Here is a 21,201-nt window from a genome sequence, read left to right as displayed (position 1 = left end):
CCTTGTGCAACTGTGATTTTTGGAAAGAGAATTATTTAAGTAATTAAATACAGTCGGAAATATAAACACAAATCACGTATAAAAGACATTTTATGCACATCTCGCCCAAAAAACACCACCGACTACCTCGAAGAAAACATTTAACAAATGGCTACAAGTAACAAGTGACGCCTCTTATTATATTTATATAACGGTACCCAGTAACGGCATAAACTAATGGAGATATATCTATCTATACTTCTATATATCAAAATTATCTAGGCGAAAAAAGAAATTCATTTAGCCATGTGCGTCAGTCCGTCTGTCCCTGAACACGATAATCTGAGTCAATTTTGAGGTATCTTAATGATTTTTTTGGTATGCAAGTTCCTGTGCACTCATCTCGATCGCTTTTTATACTCAGTTGAGCAGAGCTCACAGAGTATATTAAGTTTGATTGGATAACGGTTGGTTGTACATATATAAAGGAATCGAGATAGATATAGACTTCCATATATCAAAATAATCAGGATCCAAAAAAAATTTTATTGAGCCATGTCCGTCCGTCCGTTAACACGATAACTTGAGTAAATTTTGAGGTATCTTGATGAAATTTGGTATGTAGGTTCCTGAGCACTCATCTCAGATCGCTATTTAAAATGAACGATATCGGACTATAACCACGCCCACTTTTTCGATATCGAAAATTTCGAAAAACCGAAAAATGCGATAATTCATTGCCAAAGGCGGTTAAAGCGATGAAACTTGGTAGATGGGTTGACGTTATGACGCAGAATATAAAATTAGTAAGATTTTGGACAATGGGCGTGGCACCGCCCACTTTTACAAGAAGGTAATTTACAAGTTTTGCAAGCTGTAATTTGGCAGTCGTTGAAGATATCATGATGAAATTTGGCGGGAACGTTACTACTATTACTATATATGTGCTGAATAAAAATTAGCAAAATTGGATGAAGAACACGCCCACTTTTTAAAAAAATTTTTTTTAAATTCAAATTTTAACAAAAAATTTAATATCTTTACTGTATATAAGTAAATTAAGTCAAAATTCAACTCCAGTAATGATATGATGCAACAAAATACAAAAATAAAAAAAAATTTCAAAATAGGCGTGGCTCCGCCCATTTTCATTTAGTGTGTCTAGAATACTTTTAATGCCATAAGTCGAACAAAAATTTACCAATCCTTTTGAAATTTGGTAGGAGCATAGATTCTATGACGTTAACTGTTCTCTGTGAAAATGGGCGAAATCGGTGGAAGCCACGCCCAGTTTTTATACACAGTCCACCGTCTGTCCTTCCGCTCGGCCGTTAACACAATAACTTGAGCAAAAACCGATATATCTTTACTAAACTTAGCCCACGTACTTATCTGAACTCACTTTATCTTGGTATAAAAAATGGCCGAAATCCGACCATAACCACGCCCACTTTATCGATATCGAAAATTACGAAAAATTAAAAAAATGCCATAACTCTATACCAAATACGAAAAAAGGGATGAAACATTGTAACTGGATTGGTTTATTGACGAAAAATATAACTTTGGAAAAAACTTTGTAAAATGGGTGTGACACCTACCATATTAAGTAGAAGAAAATGAAAAAGTTCTACAAGGCGAAATCAACAGCCCTTGGAATCTTGGCAGGAATACTGTTAGTGTTATTGAATATATAAATAAATTAGCAGTACCCGACAGATGATTTTCTGGATCACCTGATCCACATTTGGTCGATATCGCGAGAACGCCTTCACATAAACATCTAAAGGCCACTCGCTTTTAAAACCCTCATTAATACCTTTAATTTGATATCCATATCGTACAAACACATTCTAGAGTCAACCCTGGCCCACCCTAATGGCGATATCTCGAAAAGGCGTCCACCTATAGACCTAATGCCCACTCCCTCTTAAAATGCTCAGTAACACCTTTCGTTTGATGCCCATATCGTAAAAACATTCTACAGTCAGCCCTGGCCCACCCTAATGGCGATATCTCGAAAATGCGTCCACCTATAGACCTAATGTCCACTCCCTCTTAAAATGCTCAGTAACACCTTTCCTTTGATACCCATATCGTACAAACATTCTAGAGTCACCCCTGGCCCACCCTAATGGCGATATCTCGAAAAGGCGTCCACCTATAGACCTAATGCCCACTCCCTCTTAAAATGCTCAGTAACACCTTTCGTTTGATACCCATATCGTACAAACATTCTAGAGTCACCCCTGGCCCACCCTAATGGCGATATCTCGAAAAGGCGTCCACCTATAGACCTAATGCCCACTGCCTCTTAAAATGCTCAGTAACACCTTTCGTTTGATACCCATATCGTACAAACATTCTAGAGTCACCCTTGGTCAACCTTTATGGCGATATCTCGAAAAGGCGTCCACCTATAGAACTGAGGATTACTCCCTTTTAAAATACTCATTACCACCTTTCATTTGATACCCATATCGTACAAACGCATTCTAGAGTCACCCTGGCCCACCCTAATGGCGATATCTCGAAAAGGCGCCCACCTATAGACCTAATGCCCACTTTCTCTTAAAATGCTCAGTAACACCTTTCGTTTGATACCCATATCGTACAAACATTCTAGAGTCACCCCTGGCCCACCCTAATGGCGATATCTCGAAAAGGCGTCCACCATAGACCTAGTGCCCACTCCCTCTTAAAATGCTCAGTAACACCTTTCGTTTGATACCCATATCGTACAAACATTCTAGAGTCACCCTTGGTCCACCCTTATGGCGATATCTCGAAAAGGCGTCCACCTATAGAACTAAGGATTGCTCCCTTTTAAAATACTCATTACCACCTTTCATTTGATACCCATATCGTACAAACACATTCCAGAGTCACCCCTGGCCCACCCTAATGGCGATATCTCGAAAAGGCGTCCACCTATGGACCTAATGCCCACTCCCTCTTAAAATGCTCAGTAACACCTTTCGTTTGATACCCATATCGTACAAACATATTCTAGAGTCACCCCTGGTCCACCTTTATGGGGATTTCTCGAAAAGGCGTTCACCTATAGAACTAAAGCCCATGCCCTTTTAAAATACTCATTATCACCTTTCATTTGATACCCATATCGTACAAACACATTCTAGAGTCAGCCCTGGTCCACCTTTATGGCGATATCCCTAAATGGCGTCCATCCATAGAACTATGGCCTACTCTCTCTTAAAATACTCTTTAATACCTTCCATTTGATACACATGTCATACAACCACATTCCAGGGTTACCCTAGGTTCATTTTCCTACATGGTGATTTTCCTTATTTTGTCTCCATAGCTCTCAACTGAGTATGTAATGTTCGGTTACACCCGAACTTAGCCTTCCTTACTTGTTAAAATTAATTTCGAAAATTTCGAAAAACCAAAAAAGTGCGATAATTCATTACCAAAGACGGATATAACGATGAAACTTGGTAGGTGAGTTGAACTTATGACGCAGAATAGAAAATTAGTAAAACTTTGGACAATGGGCGTGGCACCGCCCACTTTTAAAAGAAGGTAATTTAAAAGTTTTGCAAGCTGTAATTTGGCAGTAGTTGAAGATATCATGATGAAATTTGGCAGGAACGTTACTCCTTTTTTTAGAATACTTTTAATGCCATAAGTCGAACAAAAATTTACAAATCCTTGGAAATTTGGTAAGGGCATCGCTTCATGATGATAACTATTTTCTGTGAAAATGAGCGAAATCGGTTGAAGCCATGGCCAGTTTTTATACACAGTCGACCGTCTGTCCTTCCGCTCGGTCGTTAACACGATAACTTGAGCAAAAATCGATATATCTTTACTAAACTTAGTTCACGTACTTATCTCCACTCACTTTATCTTGGTATTAAAAATGGGCGAAATCCGACTATGACCACGCCCACTTTTTCGATATCGAAAATTTCGAAAAATAAAAAAAATGCCATAATTACATACCAAATACGAAAAGGGATGAAACATGGTGATTGGATTGGTTTTTGACGCAAAATATAACTTAAAAAAAACTTTGTAAAATGGATGTGACACCTACCATATTAAGTAGAAGAAAATGAAAAAGTTCTGCAGGGCGAAATCAAAGGCCCTTGGAATCTTGGCAGGAATACTGTTCGTGGTATTACATATATAAATAAATTAGCGATACCCGACAGATGACGTTCTGAGTCACCCTGGCCCACATTTTCGTTGATATCTCGAAAACGCCTTCACATATACAACTAAGGGCCACTCCCTTTCAAAACCCTCATTAATACCTTTAATTTTATACCCATATCCTACAAACACATTACAGAGTCACCCCTGTTCCACCTTTATGGCGATATCTCGAAAAGGCGTCCTACTATAAAACTATGGCACACTTCCTTTTAAAATACTCTTTAATACCTTTCATTTGATACACACGTCATACAAACACATTCCAGGGTTACCCTAGGTTCATTTTCCTACATGGTGATTTTCCTTATTTGACAAAGGATGAAGGAAAATCGTTCCAAGTTGGTCGATATTTCCCAAACGTATGTGATATGGAATTAAAAACCACTTATAAACCATCTACGAAACCCTACGAAACCAACGCAGCTAAGCTCTCATCTGAGTATGTAATGTTCGGTTACACCCGAACTTAGCCTTCCTTACTTGTTTAAAGTATAAACACATTTCATTGAGAATCTTTTCAATATTAGCTTCCATTCGGACTTTAATCGTTGAGTAAAGTGGATCGTCCCGCGTTTTTCTTTAAGTGTTACGTGTTAGTGACTTACAAGTTTTGTGTTTGTCAAATATAATTAGAACTGTTCTCACGTTTTATTGTCTACGATACATATATACATTTAAATTGGTGAGTATTTTGGTTGTGTGACACAAAAAAATATATATTGATACTTTTGGATAAATTAATAACAAAAAAAGAAAAAAGCAATTTATTACAGTGCCCAAAGAAAAAAAGGCAAAGGTGTCTTACAAGGCACCTAGAAATCTTAAAGACACTATGGCGTCGCCGACCCGACGAAAATTCTAATGTTAATTTCAACATGGCTCAAGCCATGGATATAGAAATGAAGTTTGGGGATGATGAAAGCAAAAAAGGCGCCAAAAGCGCCAAAAATGGCGGGAAAAAAGAAAGCAACAATAATAGTGTGACATTAGGCAATGCTAGTGGTAGTGTAGAAATGGAAGGAAATGAAACAGATACAGCTAAGGGCACGAACCCAAACATAAGTACAGTTACAACCACAAATATAGGTAATGCACAAAACAGTGCAAGACAAAAATATGAGGACAGACAGTTAATACAATACCCTCAAAATTTCCAAGGTGAAATTTTTGTGCTAGTAGACTCTTCGTCACATGCCACATTGAAAAATGAAAAAATGACAAATGGTCTCACACTATTCAGTCAAATAAGAGACTTGCGTATAAAAGACATTGACCACATCCAAGCCATTGGAAGAACGTTATATAAAATTATCTTTAAAAGTACATATAATGCTAATAACTTTGTTATAGATCAACGTGTCATCCAAAGAGACTTGAAACCATTCATTCCAAGAACTGCCTTGGAAATATATGGAATTGTAAAAGGAGTCCCACTCTGCTTCTCAGATGATGATGTTGCCAAAGAAGCAATCACGACTATACCTATAGTGTCGGTGAAACGCTTTACACGAAAAGACCCCAACACTGACAAGTATATTGCGACTATGACTTTAAAAATTGGGTTTTCAGGAAATAACATTCCTACCCACATTATATACAACTATACAAAGCTAAATGTTGAGTTTTTCATCCCTCCCCTCAGACAATGTGAAAATTGTGGCAGAATTGGTCACACAAAGATGTCGTGTAAAACGAAGACACGTTGTTTAACATGTGGTAAAGCTGAGTGTCAAAATCCAAAATGTGTATCTAACACCTGCATTCTATGCAATAATCAAGGCCACTTAGCCAGAGATAGGAATACATGCCCACAGTGGGAAAAAGAAGCAAAGATTGCCCGCGTCAGGGTTGTCAAGAAGCTAACAAGAAAAGAGGCACTGGATTTGTACTACCCTCGTGGTGGTAATAGATTTGAAATGCTTGAAGTTGAGGAAACAGATTTCCCTGCGTTGGAAAATAAATATTCAAACATTGTTGATAAAGACACTGAAATAAATAGAAATTTCACCAAAAAACAATATAACCACGTGGCCAAAAAGGGCAATGAAAGATACATGACCCCACCTCCCAGAGAATCTCCTCCCAAAATAGTTAGACAAAAAAATCCAATTAATCCTGTATTCAACTCTCCTGAATACCAAAAAGGATTAGTATCCCAATTTGAAAAAAAAAAAAAAAAATATCTCTAGAACATAACAACTCCAACGCTCTTGAAGAAATTCAAGGCCTTAAAGGCCAATTTGAAGCAATAATTGCTCAAAAAGATACTCTCCATATTCAACAATCAAATCCCTTCAAAAATCATGAAAATAATGCAATATAATTGTCAATTATTAAAAGCTAATATAAACACAATAGAATATTACCTAAACAAATACAATTTTGACTTCGCTTGCTTAAGCGAAGTATTCTTATCCAGAAACACATCTCATAGAAAAATACTCAATTTTAATTTATGTAAAAAACATAGGAATAATGGCTATGGTGGCGTAGCCATAGCTGTCAAACGAGAAATCAAATTCCACAAAATTAATTTCAATAGTGAATATGATGTTTTAATTATACAAACAAAAAACTTAAGTCCAAACATAATAATTTGCAGCGTATATTTCCCTCCAAATAAATACCAGTAACTTCACTGGTGAAATTTCCAGAATGTAAAATTTTTTAGAACGATACAACAACGTTTTTTTAATTGGTGATTTTAATGCAAGATCCACTGCTTGGGGTGACACATGTGAGTCAAATAAGGGAAAGCACTTAAATCATCTCATACAACAATCCAACTTTACCAATATAAATGATGGCACCTACACATTCAAAAGTGACATCCGTACAAACAACGGATCAGTACTCGATTTATGTTTCGTCAATAACAATTTCATATACAAATTTTCTGTAGATCAAACCAGAATTGGAGGAAGCCATCACTTTCCTATTACAATAGAAACTAACAACATTAGCACATACAACACTAAATTCATTTCCAAAAAAACAATCATCAAGTCACTAAATGAACTTGAATGCGACTCGTCTCTAGGTGTTTTTGAAGAAAAAATCAAAGATGAAATCCAAGATGCTACATATGTTGTTAAGAATAACCGAATCCCCAAATCTTAGTGGAATGAGGAAATAAACAAATCATACAGACTTCTTATTGTGGCATTCAAGAAGGCCAAACTCATCCCCAATCCCGAAAATTTTGAAAATTTAATTACAACCAAAAAACAATGGAAAAAAGATGTGAAAAGGGCAAAAAAAAATAATTTTAATAATAAAATTGAAGAATTAGATCTGAGTAAAGGCAAAGGTGCATGGAAATTTGTAAAGGCCCTTAGAGGATACTTCAGTCAAAATATCTCTCAAACATGGTGTGGTAACTACAATAAAGATTTCTTGAATATGTTGAACGACCAAGTACCAAGTAACTCTTTAAGACTTGCAATAAACACCGAAGTGGAACCGAACCTTGATTTAGCTTTCACCTTTGAAGAAATCCAACTAGTTTTGGCCAATAAAAAAAAGGACTCTGCTGCGGGTATTGACGGCATCTCATACAATATGATCAAAGCGTTACCAGATCTGACACTAAACAATTTAAAAACAATACTAAATGACCTTTTCTTATCAAATCAAATTCCTGACCATTGGAGAGCAATTAAAGTAGTTCCGATTCCAAAAAAAGATGCTGATCTCAGTCAATATCAAAATTTCAGACCGATCTCCTTAATACCTGTACTCTTAAAAATTATTAATTCATGTATAAAAAACAGATTATACAACTTTCTAGAAACCAACAATTGCCTTCCCAAAAATTCCTTTGCTTACAGGAAAAACAAATCATGCTCTGTATGTCTAAATTATATCCTACACAACATCAGTGTATCAAAAAATGAGAAAAAACACGTAATTCTCTGCTCCACCGACATATCCAACGCATACAACTGCGTCGACATAAGCGCTCTTAAAGATATGCTTTTTGAACTACAAATTGATCAGATATACATTGAATGGATAATAAACTTCCTAGCCCTCAGAACTCTTAACATAGGCAAGGAGGTAATTAATATTTACAATGGATTTCCCCAAGGTAGCTGTTTATCTCCCATACTATTTAACATTTATACATCCAAATTGCATGATACTACTAATACCAACACTCAAATATATCAATTCGCAGACGATTTTTTCTTTGTTGTTTCTGGTGAAACCATAGATGCCGCCAAGATAAATCTACAATATACCTTAAACCGGTTTGCAGACAAGTGCTCTGAACTGAACCTAAGCTTCAATTCAAGTAAAACAAAAATTATGCACCTAAATAGAGGCCCGCTAAAAGATATTCAAATTAGTGTTCACAACCAAACACTCCCACAAGTTCAAAACTTAAAAATTTTGGGAAGAATCATAAACAGTTCCCTCACAATCAAAGATCATTACGATTCTGTAATTAAAAAAACAGACAACAACATTAACTTTTTCAAATATCTCACCAATATTAAATCAGGGCTACATCCACAAAAAGCTTTAAATATTTATAAAACGTTAATTAGATCAAAAATAGAATACTGTGGTACCACGGCATCCAACAGCCCTAATTCAAATACCAAGAAAATAATTACTTTGCAAAATAAATTTCTAAGAAGGTGTTTAGGAGCCACCCCTTCAACACCCATTCCCTTGCTTTATGCAATTGCAAATGAACTTCCTGCCTCTGAACGTGCAATGTGGCTGACAGCTAAAGAGCTGGTAAAAATCTTTGCATATGATGATTCTATCAAATATTCCATTTGCAATAATGCTAGTCTCAATTCTAGCTACTCAAAAACCTACAATCGTTTCTCAGCGATTCTTGACAGCCTTGACGTGGTGAATCCCCATGTATTGTGTCCTGTTTCTGACCTGGTGGTCCTAGATAAATTGTTTTCTGGAAAGAAAGCAAATATGACAAGTGAAAGTGTTCAGGCCAATTTCTCAAGCATTCTAAATGACTACAAAGCCAATCTTTTTCACATAATGTTCACCGATACATCTCTTTCACACAATACGACTGGATGTGGCATATATAACTATTCCTCGAATCTAGAACATAGCTTTAATTTTAATTTTAAATCCTCATCTATTTTTGGTGAATTGATGGCTATACAAGAAGCCTACAACATAGCCATAAATAACAAATGTGATAAACTGGTGATATTTACGGACAGTTTGGGTTCGTGCCAAGCACTCCTAAACCCAAAAGCAACCAATAGCATTGTATATAATATTCATCAAGACATCATGAGTTATAATTTTAGACAGATCCACATTGTCTGTATACCTAGCCATAAAGGTAACCCAGGCAACGAAAAAGCTGATGAAATAGCCAAAAAAGCAACGATTAATAGTCCGAATAAAAGTTTTAAACTTACAATTGACGAAGCTCTCAAGCTAATAAAAACTAATATTCATGATGACTGGTATGAAGAATTTTTAAATTATGCGAGTGATAAACCCAACTTATTCGCAACAACATACCCCATTAGAAAAATAAAACTTGGTTCAAAAATATAGATATACCTACTACAGAAATTAAAACAATAAATAGAATCCTCACCGGTCATACCTATGACAAGCAATACAAAAAATAAAGGCAATCAACTCGACACGGTGTCGCTGTGGTCAAACAGACAGTTACTATCACCAAACCTTCCTATGCAGAAACCTAAATGATATAAGATCTGAATTCAATTTATTCAACAACAACTTCAGTTTTGAAGATATTTTTAGTGGTAACAACACAACCAAGATTACTCAACTTTGCTTCATTTTTAAAAAAAGCACAAGTTAAATTCTAAAGTCTGTGATTAAAAATTATAAGAGCAATATACACTTTTCTATACTTTTCTCATTTTTAAGTATATTATTTGAATATAAAACTTCAAGATACCAATATCGACAATTATATGTATATGTACATGCAAAACTTCATTTAAACGAACATGCCAAAATGGGCATTCATACGTATCCACTGATCTCATTCGCGATACAGTATAAAGTCAACATATGTGCTTTCGCTTTAAGACAAAAACCAAACCAATAAAACAGATATAAAAAATGCAACCCTACTTAGTACATGAAAACTATCGTTCAACATACAATCTTTGTAATTTCGTTACGAAGGCAAAGCAATCATTGTAAAGATTCATCCTGGCAAAACTAAACCAACCTCTACAAAGAAAACAACAAACGGAAAACAGGAACAAGCTGAAGAAAACACAATCCGATATATAACCTGGCGTTATGGACTAACGTCCGTGCCATTCAACCAAACCACAAAAAAAAAAAAAAAAAAATATTAGCTTCAAATTTAGGACGGACCACATAACAAGTGACGGCACGACTGGATGATTTTCTAACCTAGAACACATTTTGGAGTGAAAAAAAAACAAGACATTGTTAATTTTGTTTGCACTTTATTTACGGAATTTCAGGATACCAGTAAAAAAAAAATATACTTTGGCGTTCAAAAAAGGCAAACTAATTTGACGAAATTAGTGAAATTGAATTTTAGCAAATTTGGTCAAATAAGCTTTTTTATCCAATAACCGTTTTTACTTTATACCAAATAACTGTCGGAAGGATAATTCTATTTGGTCTGTTAATTACAAAAGCAAGAACTACATAGATACTTTTGGAGTTCTAACTTTAAGCCTCATGTAAAGTTTCAAGAGCAAACGGTGCAAGAATCTTCTTAATATAACATTTCAAATTTTTCGAACTTTCTTACTAAAAAGCATAAACAAAGAGGACGTTTAATACAAAAACGGGTTTCTTAGTAATACATATTTATAAAAATCTATGGCAAAGAGGGATTGTTAGAAACAATACATTCATTACATACATATTTGTACATTTACATATAATCACAAAGAAACAAAATTTTATCCACATTATTGGAAATAAAATACTTGTAACTTAAGCCCTAAGATATTTGTTTACTTAAATCGATTTTTAAAAATTATGAAATTTCAATTTTTGATTTTTTTTTTAACAGGCACATACAAAATTTTACGGAGGTGTTGATATTTTTTTAATGCCCACTTTTAAAAATTATATTTCTTCTTTAAACGCTCGCGTATAAGTAAACCTTTAATCAATTTTTTCCAATTTCCATACACACGCGCTTCATATTTTTCTCGTTCCTTTTTCTCCTGTTCCTCTTGCTCTTGATGCCAAGCGGCAGTCACTTGTTCGCCATATTCTTCACAAACCACGAAGCCATCGTAAATCGGGTGACAAAAGCCTTTGTGACAATCAAAGCCGATCAATGCTTGAGCGCAATCGACTCCCAATTTTTTGCAGACACGAAACAAGTTAGGCACTAAAATTGAAAAAATTCGAAAATAAAATTTATGATCTGATATAATTATAAAAGTAGAGATTTGAATTGGCTGCTGAGTGGAGTATCAGCCTTTTATCGAAGGACACCTCCCTCAGAATTTTATTTGACAACGATCTATCTCAAAATTTCTTTCAAAAACGCCCAATATCAATTTAAGTACATTATTATTGAGCTGAGACAGAGCGATTATGAAAAAAAGTTCTAATCTATGGTATTTAAAAAAAAAAAAAATTAGGTTGAGCGTTTTCGAACTGGCAGCTGTTTGAAGGCGATATTCAAATTGGAATAAATTTTAAACAAATGTACCTATTAGACTGGGTCGATTTATTAACCGATATTGCGCCATCGATTTTTCGATAGGATTTGGGCTCAGGAAAAAAAGTTCCACTACGCATACCCAAAAAAATAATTTTCGAGCCTACGTACTTTATTTTTTTATACTCAGTTGAGCAGAGCTCACAGAGTATAATAACTTTGATTGGATAACGGTTGGTTGTTCAGGTGTAAAGGAATCGAGATAGATATAGACTTCCATATATAAAAATCATCAGTATCGAAAAAAAATTTTATTAAGCCATGTCCGTCCGTCCGTCCGTCCGTTAACACGATAACTTGACTAAATTTTGAGGTATCTTGATGAAATTTGGTATGTAGGTTCCTGCGCACTCATCTCAGATCGCTATTTAAAATGAACGAAATCGGACTATAACCACGGCCCCTTTTTCGATACCGAAAATTTCGAAAACACAAAAAGTGCGATAATTCATTACCAAGGACGGATGAAGCGATGAAACTTGGTTGGTGAGTTGAACTTAGAAAATTAGTAAAATGTTGGACAATGGGCGTGGCACCGCCCACTTTTAAAAGAAGGTAATTTAAAAGTTTTGCAGCTGTAATTTGGCAGTCGTTGACGATATCATGATGAAATTTCGCAGGAACGTTACTCCTATTACTATATGTATGCTTAATAAAAATTAGTAAAATCGGAGAACGACCACGCCCACTTTAAAAAAAATGTTTTTAAGTCAAATTTTAACAAAAAATTTAATATCTTTACAGTATATAAGTAAATTATGTCAACATTCAACTCCAGTAATGATATAGTGCAACAAAATACAAAAATAAAAGAAAATTTCAAAATGGGCGTGGCTCCGCCCCTTTTTATTTAATTTGTCTAGGATACTTTTAATGCCATAAGCGGAACAAAAATTTGCCAATCCTTGTGAAATTTGGTAGGAGCTTAGATTCCAGGACGATAACTGTTTTCTGTGAAAAAGGGCGGAATCGGTTGAAGCCACGCCCAGTTTTTATACATAGTCGACCGTCTGTCCTTCCGCTCGACCGTTAACACGATAACTTGAGCAAAAATCGATATATCTTTACTAAACTCAGTTCACGTTCTTATCTGAACTCACTTTGTATTGGTGTAAAAAATGGCCGAAATCCGACTATGACCAAGCCCACTTTTTCGATATCGAAAATTACGAAAAATGAAAAAATGCCATAATTCTACGAAAAAAGGGATGAAACATGGTAATTGGATTGGTTTATTGACGCAAAATATAACTTTGGAAAAAAACTTTGTAAAATGGGTGTGACACCTACCATATTTATTTATTTATTTATTTATTTGTTAGTCTACAAATTTTACAATTAATCAGACTAAATATGAATGAATGAATGAATATAAATGCGAATTACAGTGTAAAATTAACAAGCATACATAGTGAGCAAAATTATATTATAAAATATGTATATACATATATTATTGAATCAGTTGTCGGGATGGACTGTGATGCCGAGCAACGGAATTGATTATCAGTGCTGTCGGAATGGACGTGATTTCGAGCAGCTGATGTATATTTAACACACAATAGTAGGGCAAATAGTGTGGGAGGTTGGAAAGGACAGATTTAGTTTAACATGTGATTTTGAAACAGTTATGAGTTCAAGGCGGTGAGTATATATTTTTTTATATTGCGACACACTTTCGCAAGTATCAATATTATTGCAGTGATTATTGAAATCTTGACACAGACAACGAAGAGGTTCATGCATTTGAAAATTCGATCTACATGTATTTAAATATAGCGGTTGGAAATACCGAGAGGGCCTAAAAGTGACATTAAACATCACCTCGCCAAGCAGAAATGGACTGTTTATCATCCCCTTAATAGTTTTACCATAAATAAAACGCCAAGCATCTCCCTTCGGCTCTGTAGTGAAGGCAGCTGTAAAAGTTTTAACCGGTTGCAATAGGGCGGTAGGTTCCTTGATGGATCCCAGGGCAAATGATTTAAAGCAAAGAGCAAAAATTGCTTCTAGACCGATTCCAATTTTTCGCTATGAACCTGATAACGCGGGTTGCAGATAATGGAAGCATATTCCAATATAGGTCTTACTAACGATAAAAAAAAAGAGTTTTAGTGGCATAGGGGTCATTGAATTCCTTTGACCACCTTTTTACGAAAGCCAAAGTGCCTCTAGCCCTATTCACACACGATTCGATATGTAATTTGAAGTCCAGTTTAGGGTCCATTATAACGCCAAGATCAGTAAAGTTTGTGACTTAAAAAAAAAAAATAAAAAAATAAATGTAAGGCGCGATAACCTCCGAAGAGATCTAAGGCCGAGCTTCTCTTCCAATTTGCGTCGTGCTCCTCTTGATTTTTCCCTACAAATTGGCCGGACGGGACCTACATGTTTTATGCCGACTCCGAACGGCATCTGCAAGGCAGATGAGTTTTCACTGAGAGCTTTTCATGGCAGAAATACAATCGGAGCGCTTGCCAGACACTGCCGAGGGGCGACCCCGCTTAGAAAAAATTTCTTCTAATTGAAAGATCTTATTTCTAAAATTTTGATGTTGCTTTGCCCGGGAGTTGAACCCAGGGCATACGGTGTGATAGGCGGAGCACGCTACCATCACACCACGGTGGCCGCCGTTTGTGACTTGCTTAATGATATAATCGCCTATCATGTACTGATAGGTTTTAAAAGATTTCCTCGTAAAACACATAAACTTGCACTTCGGTAAATTTAGTGAGATGACGTTCACGTCACACCACTCAACCAGGTTATTCAGATCCGATTGAAGAAGTGCCCTATCTTCAGGTGAGCGAATGGGCATAACCAGTTTGACATCGTCAGCGTACATCAGCGGTATGCAGCGCTTCAAAACATTTGGGAGGTCATTAATGAAGAAACAACACTGGACCAAGGTGACTGCCCTGTGGAACTCCAGAACATACATTGATGAATTCAGACAAGAAATTGTTAAACACAACGGTTTGCTTCCTACCTACCAAGTACGAAGAGACCCAAGAGAGCAGCCGTGATGGAAAACCCAATCGATCGAGTTTTAGTAGGAGTAAGGAATGGGAAACTTTATCAAACGCCTTACTGAAATCAGTGTAAATGACATCAACTTCGCAGTTCGTCCTTAAGTTATTGGATACGAGGGTTGTGAACTCCAGCAAGTTAGACACAATGGACTTACCCCTGCAAAAGCAATGTTGTGACAGGTCCACTGCCGAAGATACTGCAAAAGCCAGTTGATTTGTGACAACTGATTCAAATAGTTTTGGAATGGCACAAAGTTTGGCTATTCCTCTATAGTTTGTGACACAAGATCTACTCCCACTTTTATAAAGTGGTATTATAAACGACTCCTTCCACTTCTTAGGGAATATCCCTTGCCTCAAAGAGGTAAGTAGAAGAAAATGAAAAAGTTCTGCAGAGCGAAATCAAAAACCCTTGGAATCATGGCAGGAATACTGTTCGTGATATTACATATATAAATAAATTAGCGGTACCCGACAGATGATGTTCTGTGTCACCCTAGTCCACATTTTGGTCGATATCGAAAACGCCTTCACATATGCAACTACCAGCACTCCCTTTTAAATCCCTCATTAATACCTTTAATTTGATACCCATATCGTACAAACATAGGGCTGACTCTATAACACCCCTGGTCCACCTTTATGGAACTAAGGCCCACAAAAAGGCGTCCACCCATAGAACTAAGGCCCACTTCCTTTTAAAATACTCATTAACACCTTTCGTTTGATACCAATATTGTACAAACGCATTTTAGAGTCACACCTGGTCCCCCTTTATGGCGATATCTCGAAAAGGCGTCCACCTATAGAACCAAGGCCAACTCCCTTTTAAAATACTCATTAACACCTTTCATTTGATACCCATATCGTACAAACAAATTCTAGAGTCACCCCTAGTCCACCTTTATGGAGATATCTCGAAAAGGCGTCCACCTATAGAACCAAGGCCAACTCCCTTTTAAAATACTCATTAACACCTTTCGTTTGATACCAATATTGTACAAACGCATTCTAGAGTCACCCCTGGTCCACCTTTATGGCGATATCTCGAAAAGGCGTCCTCCTATAGAACTAAGGCGCGCTCCCTTTTAAAATACTCTTTAATACCTTCCATTTGAAACCCATGCCATACAAACACATTCCAGGGTTACCCTAGGTTCATTTTGCTAAATGGTCATTTTCCCTTATTTTGCCTCCAAAGCTCTCAGCTGAGTATGTAATGCTCGGTTACAGCCGAACTTAGCCTACCTTACTTGTTATTATTATGCTAAAAAGTAATAGGCTTTTTCGCTTTAATATTTTTGCAAATTTAAAATTTGAATTTTTATTAACTCGAAATTTTTATTTTTTTTTAATGAAATTTAATGTTATTTTCCTTTATTTTTATTCACATTGGAATATTTTCTATTAAGTCGTTTCTTTGTGACTCTTGCTTTCGAATTGGAAAAGTTTAATTCATATTCGACATATATCCTATGATTCTTATTTTTCGAACAGAAATGATCGTTATTCGGAGTTTATTATATTCTCGAAATGAAATTTTTGCTCCGCATTGAAAGCTCTTTCATATTTAATTTCCATTTTTATCTTGAAAATTCGATTTTCAATTATATGTTAATTTATTTCTTGACTAGCAGACCCGGCAGACGTTGTTCTGCCCTAAATTTGGTCTATCTGCAAACGTTTTAATAAGCTTATTCCGTCTAACTCTGCCCTCGCCCCTCTACTTTTTCCTAATCTTTGTATTCACACCTCCCTCCGTATTTTTCGCTTCATCTATCTCCATCTTCCTCTCATTCTATCTCTTTCTCAGTCTCCTTATCCTCTCTTTTCTCCTCTCTCAAGTTTTTCTCATTCTTCTTCATATCTTATTGCCAGTCCCAGAGGGTGGTATGTATTTTGTTCCAGCCCCATTCCGAGTCTCAGTCCCAGTCCCACTCCGAGTCTCAGCCTCAGTCTCAGTCCTAGTCCTAATCCCACGAATTTTACGATTGCCCCTCTTCACATTTTGTGTGAAATCTCCGAAATAATTTGAGATATTGAAATAGATCTCACATCACAATGTAGTACTCATTTCTACCTCTCGTTTGACACCCATGTTGGAAAAACTAATTTTGGGTCACATTTGGGTCAATAACTCTGGAACCGGATAAGATATGCTGATGAAAGATGTCTTAAATTTTAGGATAGACGTCTAGTAATATAATAGTGAAGGTTGCATTCAATTCAATGGAATAGTTTTTGTGTGTGGTGGGCATAGTGGTAAAAAAACAACATTTTTGGTCACCCTGGGCCCAGATTTTGGGCAATAACTCGGGAACTGGGTGAGATATCCAAATGAAGGTTATCCTAAGTTTTAGGTTAGACGTCATGTGATAGAATGGTGAAGTTTCATGCAATTCTAACCAGTAGTTTTTACGTGATGCCCGGACAATCATACAGAAAGACAGACAGACAGACAAAAATTCTAAAAATTGTAGATTTGGGTTCCGTTGGTCCAATAACGACCTCTCCTCTCAGTTTTTCTTGAATATCTTCAATGTACAGACATCAACCTGTTACAATTTTATTATATGTAGAGATATTATTTTTTCGAAGTCTAAAGTTTTCTATTCTATTTTATGATTTTAATTTTAAGTTCAAAAAGAAATCGGATTTTGGAATTTGAGTATTTTCGAATTTGAGTGTTTCGTTCATATTTCAGGTTATTTCGTATTAAGTTTGCGATATAAATAATATAGTTGAGGTACTCACGTAACCCTGCTTATCAGCTTATCTGCTTATATGGTTATATTTTTTACGCAGCTTACAAAAAAAAATACACTGTGGAGAAATAATATTTGAGCAAATAAGTTGATAACGAGCTGACGTGAATACCCTCAATAGTTTTTGTAATCTTCAATTCGATTATATATTATACAATTTTTGTTTAATTTTCGTTTACGAAGTTGAAAATAATACTTGGACTAATAAATTAAAAATAAATTCAAGGCACGGTAAGCTCCGAAGAGATTTAAGTGCGAGCTTCTTTTCCAAAATACGACGTGCTCCTTTAAGTCAATCCTACAAATTGGCGGGACGGGACCTACATGTTATACGCCGACTCAGAACGGCTTGTGCAAGGCAGATGAGTTTTCACTGAGAAGTTTTTCATGGCAGTAATACACTCGGTGTGTTTGCCAAATCACTGCCGAGGGGCGAACCCGTTTAGAAAAGATTTTGTCTAATTGTTTCTAATCTTTTGATGTTGCTTTGGTGAGCACGCTATTACCGCACCACGGCGGCCGACTGTTGAGTGGTTTGAATAACGTCCAATTTTCGAATTTGTTTCAAGAATGCTCTATCTGAGAATTCAGTTGAAGAACGACCTATCTCATATTTTGTTTAATTCAATTCAGTTTAATGCATTTTGACATTACCTGGGGTGTTTATGAAAAAAGTTCTGAGATAGGGCGTTATCGAAGGGACAACCGAGATAGGGTGATGTTCCACTCAGCAGTCGACTTAGTTTGGTTTGCCTTATTTTCGAAATTTCGCCCTTTTTTACGTTTCTTATAATAAATAATAGGGGGACTCATATAACCTTATAAATGCCTTATAAAGTGTGTAAATTTGGTATGAAAAACCATTTACACAATTTGTATAAATTTACGCGCACATTTCATTGTGTAAACGCGATAAACTCAAAGGAATGCAACCTTGCAGCCATTACAGCAGGCATTTTAATCAGAAATCTCCAACATCAGCAAGTCATTTCCAAGTATATCTTAGTAAAGACGTTTTAGTTTTAATTTTTCACTTAATCTTGACATTTTTTAATTTGTATAACAATGAAAATTTTTTTTTGCCAATAATACAGCTGATAAACAATTAATTTTACCAAGAATATTACTAGGTGCGTTCATATAACATCGTGTGTAAATGGATATAATTTTACGCCTTAGAAGTTTATATGCTTTCATGAGTCCCCCTAATGCTGTATAGGTATTAGGGTGGGTCGATTTGTATGGACGAAAGTTAACCGATATCGCGCCATCGATTTTTCGATAGGATTTAGGAAAAAGAGTTCCACTACGCATACCAAAAAAATAATTTTCGAGCCTGCGAAATTACATTTTTCTGACTTTTTTTTCGACTTTCATTTTTAAGGTTTTTTTCATGACCTACTAAAAAAAATTTCATATGTATACCCTGTCCGACCCAAAAATGTCGTGTTTTATTTTAAATTGTTATCGACAACGATTTTAGCGGACATTTTTGGGTTGGACAGGAAATACATGAAAATTGTACAATGAAATCAAAATTTTTTTAGTAGGTTATAAAAAAAAACCTTAAAAATCAAAGTCGCAAAAAGCAAAAAAAAAGTAAGGAAGGCTAAGTTCGGGTGTAACCGAACATTACATACTCAGCTGAGAGCTTTGGAGGCAAAATAAGGGAAAATGACCATTTAGCAAAATGAACCTAGGGTAACCCTGGAATGTGTTTGTATGGCATGAGTTTCAAATGGAAGGTATTAAAGAGTATTTTAAAAGGGAGCGCGCCTTAGTTCTATAGGAGGACGCCTTTTCGAGATATCGCCATAAAGGTGGACCAGGGGTGACTAGAATGTGTTTGTACGATATGGGTATCAAATGAAAGGTGTTAATGAGGGTTATAAAAGGGAGTGGCCCTTAGTTGTATATGTTAAGACGTTTTCGAGATATCGACCAAAATGTGGAACAGGGTGACCCAGAACATCTGTCGGGTACTGCTAATTTATTTATATATGTCATACCACGAAGAGTATTCCTGCCAAGATTCCAAGGGCTTTTGATTTCGCCCTGCAGAACTTTTTCATTTTCTTCTACTTAATATGGTAGGTGTCACACCCATTTTACAAAGTTTTTTCTCAAGTTATATTTTGCGTCAATAAAACAATCCAATTACCATGTTTCATCTCTTTTTTCATATTTGGTATAGAATTATGGCATTTTTTCATTTTTCGTAATTTTCGATATCGAAAAAGTGGGCGTGGTCATAGTCGGATTTCGGCCATTTTTTATACCAATATAAAGTGAGTTCAAAAAAGTACGTGAACTAAGTTTAGTAAAGATATATCGATTTTTGCTCAAGTTATCGTTTTAACGGCCGAGCGGAAGGACAGACGGTTGACTGTGTATAAAAACTGGGCGTGGCTTCAACCGATTTCGCCCATTTTCACGGAAAACAGTCATCGTCATAGAATATATGCCCCTACCAAATTTCACAAGGATTGGTAAATTTTTGTTCGACTTATGGCATTAAAAGTATTCTAGACGAATTAAATGAAAAAGGGCGGAGCCACACCCATTTTGAATTATTCTTTTATGTTGACATAATTTGCTTATATACTGTAAAGATATTAAATTTTTTGTTAAAATTTGAATTAAACAAATTTTTTTTTAGTGGGCGTGTTCGTCATCCGATTTTGCTAATTTTATTTAGCACACATATAGTAATAGGAGAAACGTGCGTGCCAAATTTCATCATCATATCTTCAACGACTGACAAATTACAGCTTGCAAAACTTTTAAATTACCTTCTTTTAAAAGTGGGCGGTGCCACGCCCATTGTTCAAATATTTACTAATTTTCTGTTTGCGTCATAAGGTCAACGCACCTACCAAGTTTCATCGCTTTATCCGTCTTTGGTAATGAATTATCGCACTTTTTCGGTTTTTGGAAATTTTCGATATCGAAAAAGTGGGCGTGGTTGTAGTCCGATTTCGTTCATTTTAAATAGCGATCTGAGATGAGTTCCTGGGCGCTACACCTACATACCAAATTTCATCAAGATACCTCAAAATTTACTCAAGTTATCGTGTTTACGGACGGACGGACGGACATGGCTAAATGAATTTCTTTTTTCGCCCAGATCATTTTGATATATAGAAGTCTATTAAATTTGGTCAAGTCAACTTGTCAATTTCGAAAAAAATAACCACAAAATACATTTTTTTATAATTATTATTTCGGTATCGAAAATTTAATACAAAATACAAATACAAGCTTTAGCGCAAAAATTAGAAAATTTACGAAAACCGATTTGTTTTTGGACGGAATAAATATTTAATGGAATAGAAAATGCTGAACTTCAAAAACAAGAATCTTAAAAAAGGCTTTAAGTATAATCGAAAATTAAAACTTCAAGATAACTATATGTTTTTCTTTAGAAAGTTTAATACAAAATAATCATCAATATGTGCGCAAAGTTTAAATTCGAATATATATTAAGCCAGAATACCGAATATTTGATCGTAAATTAAACTGAATGAAATAACTAACAACA

The 21,201-nt window shown here is 35.6% G+C and overlaps 1 protein-coding gene across 1 annotated transcript in view; it reads right to left on the bottom strand.

Moving 5' to 3' along the window:
* Nucleotides 1-10,677: 10,677 nt before the first annotated feature.
* Nucleotides 10,678-21,201, bottom strand: part of Xpc (DNA repair protein complementing XP-C cells homolog) — a 38,393-nt gene continuing 27,869 nt past the window's right edge. The window contains exon 6 of the mRNA XM_067775804.1: nt 10,678-11,530. Within this exon, the coding sequence (XP_067631905.1) occupies nt 11,253-11,530 (278 nt within the window). The 3' untranslated portion in view covers nt 10,678-11,252. The remainder of the gene's footprint in view (nt 11,531-21,201) is intronic.

Source organism: Eurosta solidaginis, chromosome 3 (assembly GCF_040869045.1).
Source record: "Eurosta solidaginis isolate ZX-2024a chromosome 3, ASM4086904v1, whole genome shotgun sequence".
Lineage (NCBI taxonomy): Eukaryota > Metazoa > Arthropoda > Insecta > Diptera > Tephritidae > Eurosta > Eurosta solidaginis.
Note: the sequence above shows the minus strand (reverse complement) of the source record. Positions and strands in the feature narration are given on the sequence as shown.